At 35.7% G+C, this 17,573-nt stretch overlaps 1 protein-coding gene across 4 annotated transcripts in view; it reads left to right on the top strand.

The window, feature by feature from the left end:
• The window catches only part of UBE2W (ubiquitin conjugating enzyme E2 W), a 32,621-nt gene extending 18,110 nt beyond the window's left edge, over positions 1 to 14,511 (top strand). For 3 of the 4 annotated variants that reach the window (XM_040585626.1, XM_040585628.1, XM_040585629.1), the window contains exons 2-6: positions 47 to 138; positions 3,323 to 3,425; positions 5,900 to 6,055; positions 7,196 to 7,271; positions 11,625 to 14,511. In XM_040585626.1, coding sequence (XP_040441560.1) covers positions 47 to 138; positions 3,323 to 3,425; positions 5,900 to 6,055; positions 7,196 to 7,271; positions 11,625 to 11,638 — 441 coding nt within the window. In that variant the 3' untranslated portion in view covers positions 11,639 to 14,511. Of the gene's footprint in view, positions 1 to 46; positions 139 to 3,322; positions 3,426 to 5,899; positions 6,056 to 7,176; positions 7,272 to 11,624 lie in introns of all 4 variants that reach the window. The other variant, XR_005826679.1, reaches the window with a different exon arrangement.
• Positions 14,512 to 17,573: the final 3,062 nt, after the last annotated feature.

Genomic DNA, 17,573 nt, shown 5'->3' with positions numbered 1-17,573 from the left:
TGAACTTCAGTTAATATTTCAAATATTCTATACAATTTCTTTATAGAAACGATTACAAAAAGAGCTGTTGGCATTGCAAAATGATCCACCTCCAGGAATGACTCTAAATGAAAAGAGTGTACAAAATTCAATCACACAGTAAGTATATAGATATATACTGTTACATTTTTGCTATCAAGCTGAATAGCGTAAGTAAGGAGAAGTTCTCTGCATGCCACTTCACCACTTAATCCAAGTAATATTCTGATTTTATGTTTTTAGTCTAGGGAGTGAAACATTGTTCTACTTAATGAGCGTATTGTAATAATGTGCTGGACACTCTCGGGAACCGGATAGTGAATTCATTTAATTTTTATTAGGCATTTAACTGTTTAACAAAATGTCAATTGGTAAAAGCTTCTGCATATTTTAGAATAAAATAATTTAGCAATCTTTCATAGCTACTAACTTCTGAAACCCCTCTAGATTTATTGAAATAGTGGAGTAGCCGATTTAGTTTCTACATTATTTGCGTTGAGTATATTTTGTAGCTGTTAATTTCCATTACCTTCCTTCTCTGAAGCAAGTAGTGGAAACTTCTTCAAAGAGTAAAGTTATCTAAGTACATTTGTTTGCACTTTCCTCCCTGCTGCACTTTTTTCTGTGATTAGTGAAATGGAAAGAGAAACATGGTTAAATATTCTGTGTTCTGTCCATTGAAATGGACAGTTGTTGTTCCTGGTATTAATTTAGACTTTTTTTAATTGAAATTAAAATATTTAGACTGTGTTGACTTCTCTTTTAGATAATTTTCTTAGTTTAATTTTAGAGAAAGTTAAAAAAAATCTTAGCAGGTGTAAAAAATTTATAAGAGTATGAATTTCAGACTGTATGTTCTGGACTACATCATTGATTGATGGATCAATTTAAACATGGATTTGGATCAATTTAACAGAGAGCTGACTTTAGTACTGCTTCACATCTACATTTTTGGTGGTGGCACTCAGACCATGTTACATGAGGCTTTTCTGAGCCTTGTATATACTGAGTTAAACACTTCTATTTTTAAATGATGCTTTTTTTGATGATACGTCATGCAGATGAATATGACTAAAACACATTGAAATACCACTTTCCAGAATTTAGTACAAATATTAAACTGCTGTACAATTGCCGAATTACAGCTTGTTTCTTGCTTTACTTTGGATTTTCTTTGGGAAACAAAATACTTAAGTTTTCTGATAAAAGAACTCAATCTAATATTGAAAGTTTAAATTTAAATGTTTCACTTATTTAAACAAACAAAAAAAACCCTAAGTGAAAGCTTACAGCAAATGAAGAGATGGAAAAGGAAAAAAATATTGTGGGTTTTTGTCTTTTTGTGGATTTCCATTTTTCTTAGAATGTCTCTGTTTCCAGAGTACTACTTCATTGTTTTTCTGCTATATACAATTTTTATACCTTTCAATACCTTGCAAATAAAAACTTCCTTTTTACTGTCATGCTAGATTTTGGAATTGTCACTGTGTAAGAAGCTTCCTGTCACAGGCAGCATTGTATATTTTTCTCTTTGAGGGTTTTTGGTGCCAAGCAGCATGTTCTGAGTTCATTAATCAAGTTGCAGTTTTGAACTGGTGCAGTAAAGATTTGTGTAGCAATACTAGCTTGGATTTGAATGTTGTTGAATAAAATAGTTGGATCCCATGATGTGACTGGGTCATTTGAAATGTTAAGCAGTCATCTGTTTTAAATACACAAGGATTAGAAATTTGAGGTGGCTAAACCGTAAAGCGCACAGAAAAGATGGGTTCTAGTGATTCCTTGACCATAAAAGGAGCAATGTCCAGGCAGAATTATCTTCTACTTAGTAAATGAAACTGTTCAAAAAAACTTGAAAGTGGAAATTCTGAATCACAAGGACTAATAAAGCTGAAGAGTGTTGGTGCATCATGTGTATAAATGTAGAATCAGAAGGCACAGGAAGAGATGAGTGATATGGAGTGCAGATAGATTAAATCTAAGGAGTCTTTGTACAGTTAGGATGTGGAACGCTAGTACAGCCATCACCATGCTACTGCTGAGATGCATTCCTCCTGAAAAGTGTGACAGCTAGCCTTGCAGTAGTGAAGCAGCTTTTCTCAAAAAAAAAAAAAAAAAAAAAAGGAAAAAAAAGAAAAAAGAAAAAAAAAGTCAGAGAGGCATATAGAAAATGTGTAGGGCTTAAATACACAGGGGGACTATATATAACAGGAAAATGGAGAGCCTGGGAAGTAGGATTATCAGGACTGCCAACTGGAGGAGATGTTGACTTTCCCGAATACATTGCTGTTCTGAAAAAAATCTCGTCTTAAGCCTGATGTGAATCTGACCTGAGTATTTTTGTAGTGTCTTGCTGAATCTTTACTTTACTTTGTTGCTCAAACATGTAAAATTCAATCGAGGGTGAAAGACAGAAATGGGGAAGTAATGCTGCAGAGGATGGTGTTGAGTGATCAACAATAGAACTCCAAAATGACAGAAGTTAGATAGCAGCAGAGTGTTGCTGTAGGTGTTGAACCACATGCAAAGCATCTGTTTTTGACTGGGTTAAAAAAACCTCAACAACCCAACCCAAAACCAACAACAATAAAAAACCCACACCAAACACCCCCCCTGCCCTCTGCAGAAGCAGAGGACAAAGAATACTGTGATGCATTGAGGTGTTCTCTTTATTACAGTTGTAAATCATCCTTTTTAGTGTGGTGTTGTTTGGTTGTTTTTTTTTTTTTAATTTTCTGTGACTTTTTCATTCTTATTAACTATTAACTTTTCCAGTTTTGGTACCACTACCTGCCAGGTTATATACAGTTTAATTTCTGAATTTTTCACAGATGTATGTGCAAGAGGAGCATTGCCTTTCCCCCTCGGTTACAGATTTTGATAAACTGTATTGAATGTTTCCTTCACAGAAAAGTAAAACAACATGAAAGAGACTGTGTACTGGTTTATTTCCTTCCAAACCTGTTTCTGTGTTGTAATAGACTTTAGAACAGATCTTTTGTTTCAGCTTTGTTGTCTCACATTAACAGCCACTTTATTTGGAACCGGTGGGCCTGTGTTGAGTTCAAGACATAATTACTTGTATAACTTTCAGCACTATATCAGTGCCTGTATGTCAAATACCAGGCTTGTTTCTTTCAATTGTAGTCTTGATGTGTTGTTCACATTTGTGATTGTTGTGATACTAACGGAGAGTTCATAAGATTTCTGTGATTAGTAATTGATTTGATTAGTCCTGTGCTCCAGGAGTAAAGTTACGATTTGTCAGTCCACAATACTAACAGTTTTTTCCCCTGTTCCTTAGGTGGATTGTAGACATGGAAGGTGCTCCGGGAACACTATATGAAGGGGAGAAATTTCAGCTTCTATTTAAGTTCAGTAGTCGGTATCCTTTTGATTCGCCTCAGGTAACCGCTTTCTTCCTTCTTGCTTGATGCTACCTTTAGGTTATAGCTGTGTGACACATGCTGAATATAAATATCATCCACATATCCTAATGTGAGGTTTAGTTACTTTAATTTGTATTAAATACATTGTGCAGATGCTTTTTCTTTTAAAAATGACTGTAGTGAGGTGTAGTGCTCTGACGGTTTAGTTGGTTTCATAGGAGAGCAGTGTAAACTGGAGGCTTCTTTGAGGCTGATACTCTTACCGCATGAAAAAGCAACACAAGCTAAAGTGGGAAGATCTTTTACTGCAGTGTAAGAGCGGAGTAAACAACAAACTGGTTTGTTTTTAAGCCTCTTATCTTCTCTGCTGCCATTGTTAATACAGCTGGAGAAATATTGTGCTTGTTTTATGGATTGTCGTAGATACATGACATGTTTGAGAGGCCCCAGGGATCTAGGGGTTATAACTGAGGTGTGAGATAGTGTGTTGCTTTCATGGCAAGGTAAAGAACTGAATGGGCAGCAATACAACTAGGTTGCAGAATGAGCTCTGTACATCCACCCCTCCGTTACCTGAGGGAAACGTTACAAAACATAGGTGGCAGGAATAGTGTTTGGCTGTCACCCCTGCTTTTCTGAAGAAGGAAGAAGAGAAGCAAGAGTGCCTTAGTTCTTTTCCTATATGTTTCAGCTCAAAGGTCCAAGAGTAATCTCTGACACTTTTCTCATTGGTATGGAAACTGAAGCCTGGACCTGTGAGAGACACTTAAACGATAAACATTACATATTTTTAGGCACTGTGATGAAAACTAGAAGGCTGACTTTTTTAGTCTTAGGTTTTAAGGAACAAACCAGCCACCTGTACTTCTGCACCTCATGAATAGACACTTTCATTTGATTCAGAGTAGGTACTGTTTGTACTCATTACCCAACCTCTCTGTGTGTGGCTCTGTGCAATTTATTGTTAAACAGCAAATTAGATCTGTACATATACACTGACTTCTAGCACAGAAAACAATTAAGAATTGAAGTACTGTATTGTTTGTTTTGTTTATTGATTGTTGTAGATGGCTAGAATTTCCATATATTAAAATGCTGCTGTGCAGTAAGTTAGTTGTATATTACAAACCTCTGGGTCATGATTCTCTGCCTTGTAAATCTACTTGCTGTGAATTGACAGTTTACGCTTCTGCCGCTTAATCACTTGGTTGTTTTCTGCCCTTAAATGTATGTTGTCTATCATAGTGTGCATGCTTCTACTTACCTAGTATGCTTAGTTCTGGTTTTCCTTTAAAAGGAATACATTACTGGATTATGAAGGTAAGCTCTTCAATGCTTAAAAAGTACCAGTTTGAAGACCTGTGAAAGATTGTTCTGCATTCAGTTCTTCTGCTGCCGTAAAACTTACTTGCCATTTGGCAGATAGGTTAAGCTCTTTAATTTCAATTTCCTGTGTGATGGTGTTGCTTCTTTCTTATAGTCAGTGATGAGGTGTGTTGTGTACATGTATACCCATTTGTACACCTATCTATATAATGTAGGAAACAAGGCTTCTGGGTAGTATGGTTATGAGTGTTAGACATTTATTATGTCGTTGCCTAAAAGATGACAGTGGTTATAGAACCATAGGATTGTTTAGGTTGGGAAAGACCTTTAAGATAGAGTCCATCCATTAACCTTATGTTGCATAAGGAACTCAGGAGGCTAATGCTGCTATGAAGGTTTCACTTTTACTCCGTTTCCTCTGGTCCTGAGCCAGCTATGTGTTTGACCAAAAACTTGATGTCAGCAATAGCTGTCAAATTGCTATTCTTAACCATTTTTTGACTGTGATACTGTCTTTCAGTAGAAAGGAATTAAGGTTCTAGATGCGGTTCTTCCATAGTTGTCCATGTCAAGTAAAAACATATTCCATTTGAAATAGTGATCTAAAATTACATCCTCTATGGTAACATACTTCGTGTACAAGTTCTTTATTTTATATTTAGTAAAACTGAGGCATTTTACTCCTCATGCTGGAATGTGAATGAGTTGTCTGGAACTTAAATATCTATTGTGTCCAGGTTTATAGAAATACTCATTTGTGAATCTCATTATCGTTTCCTGGTGTATAACATTGTGGCTTATGAAATTATTAAAATTCAGTGGTTTGGCTAGGCAGCTGCATTCCTTAGGACATGAAAGACTGAGGCTGCAAGATATAAAAGAATTAGTTTGATGTCTTTATGCTGTATAGATATTCGTAGAAAAAAGCCCTACATTGAACTATTTATTTAACTTCATCTTCACTAGCTATTTAGGCTTCCATTGGGCTAGTTGATCTTTCAAGTAGTAGTTTCCAAAAATGAATGAACCCAACATGAAGTGTACTATTTAGTGTAAGTGAAAATGGCAGATCCACTTAAATAAGATACTGTCTTCCCAAAAGCAATACAGTCTTATTTTAAATATGGACAATAAGTTACAATTATGTTTGTTGGTGTTTTTTTTAGGTCATGTTTACTGGAGACAATATTCCTGTTCATCCTCATGTTTATAGCAATGGTCATATCTGTTTATCCATTCTAACAGAAGACTGGTCTCCAGCGCTCTCAGTGCAATCTGTTTGTCTTAGCATTATTAGCATGCTTTCCAGCTGCAAAGAAAAGGTACGGACTTTTTTAGCACTGTTGGAGTAGAATAAGTACGAGTTAATAGTTTTATACTTTGCAAAGTGAGACTTTCATTTCTCGAATTCTAAAATAGGCAAAACTACTATATTTACATTTCTGCTACTGAAAAAATACTAAGCTAGAACTGCAAAATAAACAGTGTGGTAAGTACTTTGTCACTGTTTTCATGGTAACCTGGTGATATATCAGTACTGGAAAAGAAGTGAACGGAACCCTTCTAGTTGTACTAATTGTGAAGGTAAATCATGTTTTAGGACAGTTCTTTGTAAAATTACTCTGTCTTTAAAGGCAGTGCAAAATGGCTACTGAAATGTCTGTAATGCAGATGTTTGTAAGGCTTTGCAGCTGTACTATTTCAGCAGTCTCGATCACTTTCATTTCAGGAAAGGAAATGGTGCTAAGCTGCTTTTTTTGGTCATGAGTGGCACTAATATCTTAGACCTTTTTTGTAAAGAGTCTAACCTTTTACTCTCAACCCTTTCTTTCGCAGTGGAATATCTGTGGAAGTCAATGTGGTCAGAGCTTGTACATCTGTGCTATCCAAACACGCCTATTTATGTCACATCTCAATCAGTCCTAGTCATGTGTATGTGGTAGAAAAACATCCCCAAAATGGCTTTGTATTGTATCCTATGACTTTGGTTTTGCATAATGACGATACTTATGAAGGAAGCTGAACAATATGAAGTATTGATCAGATATATGTTTAAGTTCATTTTTTTTCACCCACTTCAAGCTGAGACTTACACATGTGAAATTGGATCTAATATCAGAATTAGATTCCAAACTGCAATGGAATTTAATTTGGGGTTTTTTGAACAACAGCTGTTCCTTTCTTGCAGGTTGTTTTGTTTGTTTTTTATTTACTTATATATTTCTCCCCCTATCTATCTCCAAACCATTTGCTATTTTTCATTATTTTTTTGTTTAAGCATATCTCCAGTAAGAATTGTTACCTGAATCCTGAAGAGATTTTTCTTTACAAAGGTCTAGCTGTGCCTGTTACCTCATTTTCACTGCATTCATGTGATAAGAGTTTCATAAGCTTATTAAATACCTCATGTATTACAATATAAGGATTATTTGATTATTTGTAGGTCTTTTCTTCTGTTGCAGAGGCGACCTCCAGATAACTCATTTTATGTAAGAACATGTAACAAGAATCCAAAGAAAACAAAATGGTGGTATCATGGTAAGTATATAACTAGGACCAGGAATTTTGAAGTTTTTTTCAGGCTGAAGGCAATTAAAACGTAGGAAAGTAGGATAAATACATTCAAAGCCTTAAACTCTTCTTTTTTTTAATTTCAAAAATTTACTAAAATCCTGTTTCTGAAATACAGTGCTGTGATTTTTGTATATCACGTTTTAATAATTCCTGATAGAAATTTAAACAGCACAGATTTATATGTTTTAAATGGTAGGATTGAGTTTGAATGAAAGTTCTTAGTCCATGACAAGTCTTAAGTTTGTGTTTGGGTAAGGTCCATAGTAAAACTAGGTTTAGCTCTAAACTCGGAGGTTTTTCTTGTTGGTGGTAATACTTCCAGAGCTTTTACAGTGATTAAAACGTGCTTATATGTTTGTAAACAGCTATGGGTTTTAATAGAGTTCCACTGTTAATCAGAATTTCCAGTGTGGAAGGTTGTCTGACTTAAAGGCTCATAAGAACTAATAGTCAATAATATAGTAATAAGATTCAACATGATAAAATTACTTGATAAAAAAAATACCATACTGAAATTGCTACGTATAGTGTCTATAGTGCTAGTGTTGTGTTGGTTTGGTTCTGTGTGTTTGGGTGGTTTTTTTTATTTCTTTTTTCCGTGGGCTTTATCTCTGGCTTAATACTGCGTGGCTTCTTCCTTCTGTCTCAACATTTGTCATCCTCTTTCTTCTGCCCAACGTGTGTTAACCTCTTCTCAGAGCTGTGTGTGCTTCTCTACTGGTGAGGAAAGAAAGAAGGAGAGGGTAGAGATGGGCTATGCTTTTCTTCTCTCCTCTCTTGTTGGCCAATACTTTCTTTGCTTTCCCTAGGAAAATACTTTACAAATGGTGATCATTGGAAGCCCGTATATTTTGGGAAGGGATGTGTTAGAGCAGGTAATATTGTATGCTAGGGTGGTGCAGGAGGAGTTGATCCCATCACTGCCTTTCGCTGAAGGCTCCACCATAAAACAGCCTCTCTTTTTTACTGCCTCTGCACACCAGCACATGTTCTATCCCCTACATGAAATGAGACCAGGTGTTTTGAGACAGCAGGAGTTAATGACTGGAGAGGAAGATGCCAAAGCCTTCACCATTAGATTCTTGAAAGCCCATGGATGCCTTAACAAGAAAAACTTGCTGAGACCCATGTTTTTTTGATATATGATAATGTAACAGAATTAAACTCTGTTCTCACAATACTCTTAATAGTATCTCTAAAGCAAGAGTACTTCAATAACACTAAGAGGAATGCTGCATGTCGTGGGATTGAGGTATTTAAGAAACTCAGGACTGCTTATTGTGTGTTGTGCATTATGTTGTGTTTAAAATTGATTCCAAGAATAATAATCATATTGCCTGCAAGGTTGGGTTTTTCATCCTCCCCAGATTATTTAGTAGTCGCTTTCTCTTTCTGTTTTCACACTATTGTAATGTGTTTGGTGCATTTCTAGTTTTGCTTTCTCTTTATTGGCAATTTTGGGAGAGTTTTTATTAACTTTTTCTTTCACTTGCCAATTATTTTTAGAGAGAAGTAAACTTCCATTTATTGGCTTTATCCTGTGATTAAAATACGTTCTGTCTACTTTGAATTTGTGCTAGTCTCATTTTGATTTGGGATTGAAGCCTATCAAGGAGAACAGTCTACAGATACTACTTAAATTTCTTATTCATTAAATTCAATTTGAGTTAAGCAAAACACCAAAAGAGTATGAAAAGAAATGTGGGTTATCTGACTGAAAGTTGATACATAATTGTGGCTCAAAACTGTCAAGCTTCTTATAGTCCACTGAACGAGTCAATTACTTTGAAGTAACTACACAGTGGCTGTTTTCTGAAAGTCAGAAAACCCTACCCCTCTCCAAATGCAGAGCAACCTAAAAACCAGCCTGAGGCAAATGAAAATGGGCCAGTTCATTTAAATAACTCTTACTGTTTTGCTTTGTAATATTTTCATTTGTTTTTTAACTTCCTTTTTAAGTACTAATTACAAAGGTGGTCATGATTAAAAGTTCATTGGGCTTCCCCCACACCACTATATTATTACATTAAAAAAATAAAACATGTCTTATGTCCATTGGACATAAAATTTCTTATAATGCTAGAGGGTTTTTCTTTCAAGGTTTGCATGCCACTTGCTCCTTCTCTCAGTAACAAATAATTTCGTTCTCGGCTGTGGACAAAAAATGAGTGCAAAGGCATGGCCTTTACATTTTCAGTGTGTTCTTAATGGGTTTGAAGAAATGGTGGGTTACACTAAAATGGGAAGTGTAGCTTGTCTGCTAATTTTAACCACCTTTCTCTGGAAAAGAACTGTCTTCAACACTGTGTACACCTGAGAAGATTTACAAGCCCTTGGAATACATAATTCAGTCATCTTCTTTTTCTGTTTGTGCCTCAGCCGAAGTGTCATATATCTGTGTGGTTTAACCACTTTTGAACTGGGTAAATTAGGGGAGAAAACCTGATCCCAACCAAGAAAGGAAAGCAACTGTCCAAGGGTAACTACTAGGTGAAATAAACGCCTGTTCTAATACAAAAACCTGTGGAGGGGGATGCATTGGTTTGGCCCCTTCTTTTGTCAGCTAGCCATTGGACTGGCTTAGCTGTAATGTGAAATTGAATCGCCATGCTTTGAAGGGAAAGGAGGAAGGCTGTCATCACTTTTAATATATGCATTTGAAGGATTGTTTTGTTTCCAGGAGGTGTCTGGAATTTATTTAGCTGGGAGGAAATAGTGCATGATTGGGAGCTGATGTAAAGCAAACCAATATAAACACAGAAGGATAAGTGGCGCTTTGAGATACATTCTGATACGTAAACATGTGTCTCTACATTTAGCTTATTGCAGTTTTTAATCTCTCATTTCATCCCTGCCCCAACAAAGTAACTTAACTCCATACACAGCATAAAGGAGCCTTGTTTGCTCCAAACTAATGTCCTTGCAAGCCCTGTTTCAAGATGTCTGATCTTTGATAATTACAAATATTTCTAGATTGTCTGTCTTACCCAATGTCTGCTTCAACTGTACGTTGAATTTCAATCTGAGAGTTGATCATGTTGTGTTAAAGACAGAGGACATTCCAGATAGTTTCATTGGGCATCCAGGGTAAAAATGGTTTCCTAAAGCTGTTGCCTGGCTTTGGTGTGGTCAGGAGGTAGTTTTTTTGTGAAAAAAAGAGGGCAATGGTGTTTGTTTTCAGCCAGCACCTCCTTACTGCTTTTGGGGTTTTGGGTTTTTTTTTTTGTTTGGTTTTTTTTTTTCAGTAGAAAGTGTTTTCTCCAATATTTGGTCTAAATTTTTAGTATATGGTTTAAATACTCCTATCTCTCTTGCATCCTTGTCCAATCTTTTTTTACATGAACAGTACCCTACTATCAAAATAAAGAGGGTTTTTACATGTAATACAATTGATGACGTAATGTTTTCCAGTGAGTATGTAGAATTGTTCACTGCTACTTTATACATGCTAAATCTGTAAACAGTAAAAATACTGTTTATGAGGCTAAATTTTCCAGGTGTGTGAGGTTACAAGTAAGTGCATTAAAAACAGCCAGACAGTAAGTTTGCTTTCTATTAACAAACTTAATATTTACAGTTACCAGATATAAATATACTGCAGGTTGAGATACGGAAGGGAAAGTCATAGAAGAAGAATTTCAAAGACAAATATTTACTTCTAACATTAGAGCGTAATGCAGAAAGATTGGCATAGAATACACCTTTTTGTAATAAGTTCTGTCCAATCACAGTATCTAAAATTTAGTGAATGTAAGTTATTTTCAGGTTTAAGATAGTTGGGTTATATGAGTAACCTATTACTTTTGCATAATTCTGTCAACTACAGTTAGTGTTGATTCTTGAAGTAAATGAATATATGTACATACATATGAAGGGTATGAAGGGTTGAGAATGCATCAGGAGAAGCCCGTTCTGCCAGCTCTTACCACTCGATTTTCCTTATAAAAGCATTTCTCAATTTGATAACTGGTGTAGACCTGCTGTACTTCAAGGGGGCAAAACGTTGAGCATATTTGGTCTTTCACTTTCCTGGTGGATGGCTTTCTAAATATGACGTGTGGAAATCACTGTCCTTTCAATGGAATATTTGCTAATACTAATATGCTTGGGTGATGTATGTGCGTTTTGGGAGTTGTATGTTTGATATTATCTTTTTTTCTGAGTATTCATTGAACAGAATCACAGAATTATTCTACTGGTGCGTTTCCACTGCATGCTACTGTCTAGGCTAGGAATTGTTTCTGCATACAGCACCTTGCTAATTTGGACATCGAATGTTTATGTGTTTTCCATAAATGCTCTTCTTTTATTTTAAAGATGACACATGTTGATGCCACCATTTTGTGATCCTCGTAGCAGAAGATAGTCCTACTGAGAAAATGAGCACTTTGATCATTCAGTCTTTGAACTTTAACCTTTGACTGGAAGTGACCTATAGGCAATGAAGACTACTTCCTTTGACTGCATTTTTACTAGTGTGCATTCTGGGCGCATGTTGATCGCTGGTTCAGTCCATGCAACTGACATGCTTTTATTAGTCATACAGTATTAATGCAGGTGTCCAGAAATGTCAGAATAATTCCATTATTTTTATTTTAAGCATTTGGAAGAATTCCAGGTCTTCATATATTGTGCAATAACACTGAGCTCCTTGGCGGTTTTGGTGCATCCATTGCCGGCAATGGACATTGTACCAGGGAAAGGTTTTGCTCCTGCCACAAAAAAGATTGATGCATGACAGAGCTTATGAAAGTTTCGGATGTATTTGGATTATAAGCAAAGGATCAACCATTACCTTAAAAGCCACCCCGGTTTTTTACATTTGGATTCTATGCACTGTGATCACAAAACTAGCAGCATGAGTTAACATGCTTAGCTGAAGGACTGTAATAAGGTCATTGCATATTTATTAAATTGTTTATCTGCTGTCAAATTGTTTTGACATGGAAGGTTTTTCAAGTGACATTGGCAGAGAGGTACAATGTTATCCCTATGGTGAAATAAAACTACTTTTTGTATATAGTTATTCATATCTCTGAAGCAAAGGTATGAGTAATTTAGGGTGAGTGATTTAACCAAGAATTTATTTTGGAGATAGGAGAGGATGGCAGTGATATAACTGAACTTGCTGCAGTCCGTAATGGGGCTTGTAATTTGTACTTTAGAGCTTTTTTCCAAATAAATTGCACACTGTTATTTCCTGCTAGCCATCAGCATGAGCCCTACTGCCTACACCAATATTTCATTTATTTATGTGTTTGAAAGCAATCCATATAACATTTTTTGTTTGCATTCACTGTTTCTTTTGTGTTGTATGTCATGTTTGAATGTTACAAAACAATATTTTGATTGAAAAGCTTTGTCAGAAGATATTTTCATGTAAATTATTTCTTTATCTTGTAAGCATCATCTTGTCTTTTAATCCTGTACTATAAAGAGAAAAAATACATTTTTGACAGAGGCTTAATGTTTTGACAAAAAAGTGTGGACCTTCTTATTTAAGTTTAGACTAAAGTATATTTTCTTAATTTGCTTGTCCCATGCAGCCATACCAGGTTTTTTTCCAGGCTTTTACTTCACCAAAAAAGGGGAAGAAGCCTAAATCAGATTGATGTTTTTCTATGGAGCAACATTTATTGAAATAATAGTTGTTCTCACCACTCTGTAATATTTTGATACTTCGATTAGGTTGTCTTTTTAGGAAGCACTTTTATAAACTTAATACCTTTACACATATGCAAAATTTCTATAACTTTTTTTTACTGTTGCCTTATTGTTGCACTCAAAAAAAAAAAATATTCAAGCGGTTAATGCATGAATGTCTAAATCAAGTAACTACTTGATTTAAAAACAAATAAACAAAAGCCAAAAAAAACCCCAAACCCAAACCCAACCCAGAATGAGTAACGACAATAACAAACAGAAAATTGCCTGATCAGTTTTTTTTCTTACTGCTGTATGATAACTGACAAGTTTTATAGCCTTGTACATACTTCTCTGTTACCTAATGTTTAAAACATTTAAAAGAAGTATAGATGCTTAACTCAGGGTGGATAGAGTTCAGATGGATTTGCTTCAGCGAAGTATTTCATACAGTGACTGAATTATGGATATTGTCAGTGAAGTAAGGTTACAATATACTTCAGGAACTGCTATTTTTTCTACTGTGCTGAAAATATCTCTTGGCCTTTAAAACTCAGTGGTAAAATCTAGCTTTGGATATAAATTTGATGTGTGTATGTATTTTCACAATGAGCCTTTAAAACATAGAATTCAGTTTCTTCTTAGAGCCAAAAATAATAGTTTTAAGCAAATGAAATAGTTCTGCTCTGACTTTGTTTAGCAAAATTTTATTGTTGTGAGTTAATCAAACTGGTTATTTTTGGATATGGTTCATATGAAAGAGCAGTAATCTGGTACTTAATATGTATATTGGTGTTAACTGCTCTGTATTGATTGAAGTGATTTGACAGATCTTTGAGGAATTCATGTGTGAATGGTTCACATAATGGATATTATCAAATAGTCCACAGGAAAGAGACCTTATTGTGACACAAGGTAATGTCTCTGAAGAAATGGTTCAAGTACATCATCTCAGATTCATGTACCTTTGCTTTTCATATGGTGGCTTGCCATGCTACAATACATGTTTTCAGAGAAGCTTTATGACATGCTGTATGTATTTTGTTGAAGATGGGTGTTGTAGTGCAAATCATTATACGTTTTGTTGACCTATGCTATCACAGGGACTACAGTGAAGTTAAATAACCAAATTTATGCTGCTCTTTAATACCTGTCCCCCTCCCTCTCAATATACTCAAATCAAAAAAATGCAAGGTAGATTAGAAAAGAATGTACCTCAGGTCTTTTAGTTTATAGTAGAAGCTCCTCCATTGGTTCCCTTGTAGATCTGTGGGTAAGGTCGCCTGCATACCGCTCAAGCCCTCAAAATAATGCAACTTTTCTGACAACGCTATGATGCCCTGAAATAGGGCTTGAATTAGATGAAAGCGGTGCCATCCTTTCTGTAGGGTGACCCTGGGTATGTAACTTTCTTTCACTTGGAATTTCTCACGTGAAACGGTTACAGAATTGGCTTGAAACAATCTTGCTTTTGTTCTGTGTCAATGTTCATGTTTTTAAACACTTTGTTTTGTGTTTAGTGTCTTTATACTATAACACAATAAATTCTTGTTTTGAAATAGATTACTACCCTTGAATGGAAATGAAGTGTGGACCTTTTCATGGTGGAGTGCAGCAGCACTGTTCCTTACATTCAGCTACTCTTAGACAGAACTGTCAGTAATTCCAAATGGTGTGATGGATATCAAGGGAGGAAGGAATCTGGGTAATAGTGAGGTGCTTCCTCTTTTCTTCGGAGGGCATCTATTGCAACAGCTGAAGGAAATGGTTTCTTTAAGAAAACCCCAAACCATACTAATATGTAGTGCTTTCATTTCTCGTGGATGATCAAATAGTTCCTTATCATGGTGCTTTGCTGTTTAACAAACACTTCAGATATTAACTGGGGAGTTCCAGATGCAGGATTCTTGTTTGCTTGCAGTGGTGGGAAGAGAGGTTGCATTACTTCATTAGCATATGTCAGGACTGTTAAATGAAATTTCTGTTGCTTTATATCAGTAATTGCTTTCAGTTTTCTACAGTTTTTTTATTCAAGAGATGATTACTTCTATTTTGGAAAAAGTAAGGCATTTCATACCTAAAAACCCTATTTTGTGAAAAATTAAGTTTTTTAATTCATACAAGTTATGAGTACTGTTCTGGATTTTTTATTTTTAGTTATTACTTTATTTGAAAGTCTGACAAAATGTAGTTCACATCTCAGGTTTTAAAAGTGTGGTCTAAAGAGACCATAAAATTCCCATGTCAGTAATTAAATTTTAAAGAACAAATTATACCAATGGATATCAGGAAAAGTATAAATATAATTGATAATAAGACATTCCAGTCCTGTTCTTGGTGATTTTTTAAAAATATGTAAATACTTATTAATATGAAGTTTTAAAAATGGGGGTGGGGGGGAATCACCTATGGCACTCAAGTTTCTTAGAACATGTCCTGTTGATATTAAAAGCTTTGTGATAGTGCAGCTGTATAATTTCCAGCTTTGTTGGGGGAAAACCAGCATAGTTTTTGTCTCCTCTGGTAAAGCAATTCAGCATTATGTTGTGCTTGCACAGTCACAAATCCTGATCATTCTAAGAAAATAGGTTTGACCAAACTTTCTTTTAAAACTAGTTACTCTTAATCCAGATCACCCAATCCAGTTTGGATTTGCTTTCATAAGTAGTGGGACCTGAACAGTTGAGTGTTGAACTGGATAAGGAGAATTAAGCTGCCTTGGTCATACTCGGTCTTCAGCTGCAGCTATACAGCAGGGTGGGGAGAGCGACTCGGGATTTGGTTTGTATGCCAAGTAGTTGTTGGCCTGGTGTTTCCAGGTTTTACATGAACTTTCCAAACCATCAGGCTTTAAAGTACCTTAATAAAATTGGAAGAGTGGAAATACGAGCTGACTTTTACTATATTAAAATATAATTCAGAAATACAAATTTGAAAATACTTAGCCACTGCTTTTATTTCATTTTATTGATGATAAATGCAGGATGTTCTGTTCATTTGCCATATGTTTTTTCCTCCTGATTTTAAGTACTTTTTAAAGTAGCGTTGGAGGGGGTTTGAGCAATTGATTCAACTTAATAAATTCTTTCTGGAGCTACTTAAAATGAGGCTTTTTAAAATTACAAAGCAAGAGCATTTTCAGTAACTTTGCAGTTCCAAAGTAATTGCTGTTATAAAGTGGCTTCCTTGAAACTGATGTGGGTTTCATTCAGATAATTATTTTGTATTTAAAAACCAAACTAAATGCACTATCAATTGACCAGGCGGTGTATGACATCGGTGTAGAGATCAGATTTATAAGCCTCTGTCCACAGTCTTTTTAGTATAATACTCCACAGGAGCATTTAAGACTTGTGTCAGTGATAGTAGGTTAGACTGTATTTAGCACCCTCAAATTTATATATATATATGCTATCTGCAAGTGTGACTTTGTCTTTTGAAGTGTCGTTTTTCTCTTGACTTCTGCTCGTGGAAGAGCTGCTTACAAGAGACTGATTTTCTGGGATAGGAATCGGTGAAGAACCAAAACCAATAATGGTAGTCTCAAAGATAGATGTAACAATCTGAAATCCCATTACGCTGACCACAGTTGTTTCCCTTGTGCTGGTCTGCTTTTGGTATTTAAATCTCCACGATAAGACCTTAAAACTTATGTCTTGCCCACAACAGGTAGGAACCTGTTCTCTTGGAGCCCTTTAGAGTGTTTTCTGCCAAGTAGGTCAGGGTTAAATCTGTTCAGGTGAACATTCTGGACCCTTCCTCATCCCTGGAGTGCTAATGTACTTCTCCAGGGCATTTTATCTTTGAAGATAAAATCAAGCAGGGTTCCTCCTGTTCAGAGTCTTCTCTTAGTTTACGCTACTGAAAAGGAGGAATATGTACTCCTCCTTCCTTTTCAGCCTCATGATTCACATTCCTATCTTGCATCTAGTTTTATTAGCTTTATTGACTACACTGAGATGGTTTAGCATGTTAAATCAGTAGGAAACTGTCTTGAGAAGAAAAAGTGAAAATATTTCTTCACAGCAAATCAAGTCAACTTGCTGGATAATTAAGAGTTTCAGAGGTAGTGCAAGAAATGAAAAGGATTCTGCAGCTGGAGTTTGAGAGGTGATGGCTGAAACCTGATCTGTGTCTTTAGACTTTTCTGCATAATGTAAAGTGCTAGTAGAAACCTTGTTTTATGCAAAAGCTGCATTATGTGCTATAAGAAGCCTGGGAGCTGGAGGTCTGGACTCCCTATGACAGTCTACAGTAGGGGATTCTGTCTGTTGTAACTGTTTTCTAGTCAAAATGTTGAAGTTGTTCCAAAGCCTTGGAGTGATCTATTACCTCTCCATTTAGATGCCTTGAGTTTCTATGCCCAGAATATTTTTGGTTGACTTTTTGGGTATTGTTTCTTCAAAATAGCAAGGCTGCTAAGCATTGCTCTGTGTGGATATTTTTGGTTAAGTTTTTATCAGACCAGCATTGTCAAACCTTCATCAAATACAGAGTTACAGAGTTGGTGAAGCTGCTCAGAAAATGTCCAGTTATTTTCCAAATGGCAGGCAATCATTATGCTACAAATCAAATATTCTTGAGATTAGATAGGAAGCCAAATGTGGTACAGTCATCTTCTAA

Source organism: Falco naumanni, chromosome 3 (genome assembly GCF_017639655.2).
Source record: "Falco naumanni isolate bFalNau1 chromosome 3, bFalNau1.pat, whole genome shotgun sequence".
NCBI classification, from domain to species: Eukaryota; Metazoa; Chordata; class Aves; order Falconiformes; family Falconidae; genus Falco; species Falco naumanni.
The sequence above is the reverse complement of the archived record's forward strand: the minus strand, read 5'-3'. Positions and strand labels throughout refer to the sequence as shown.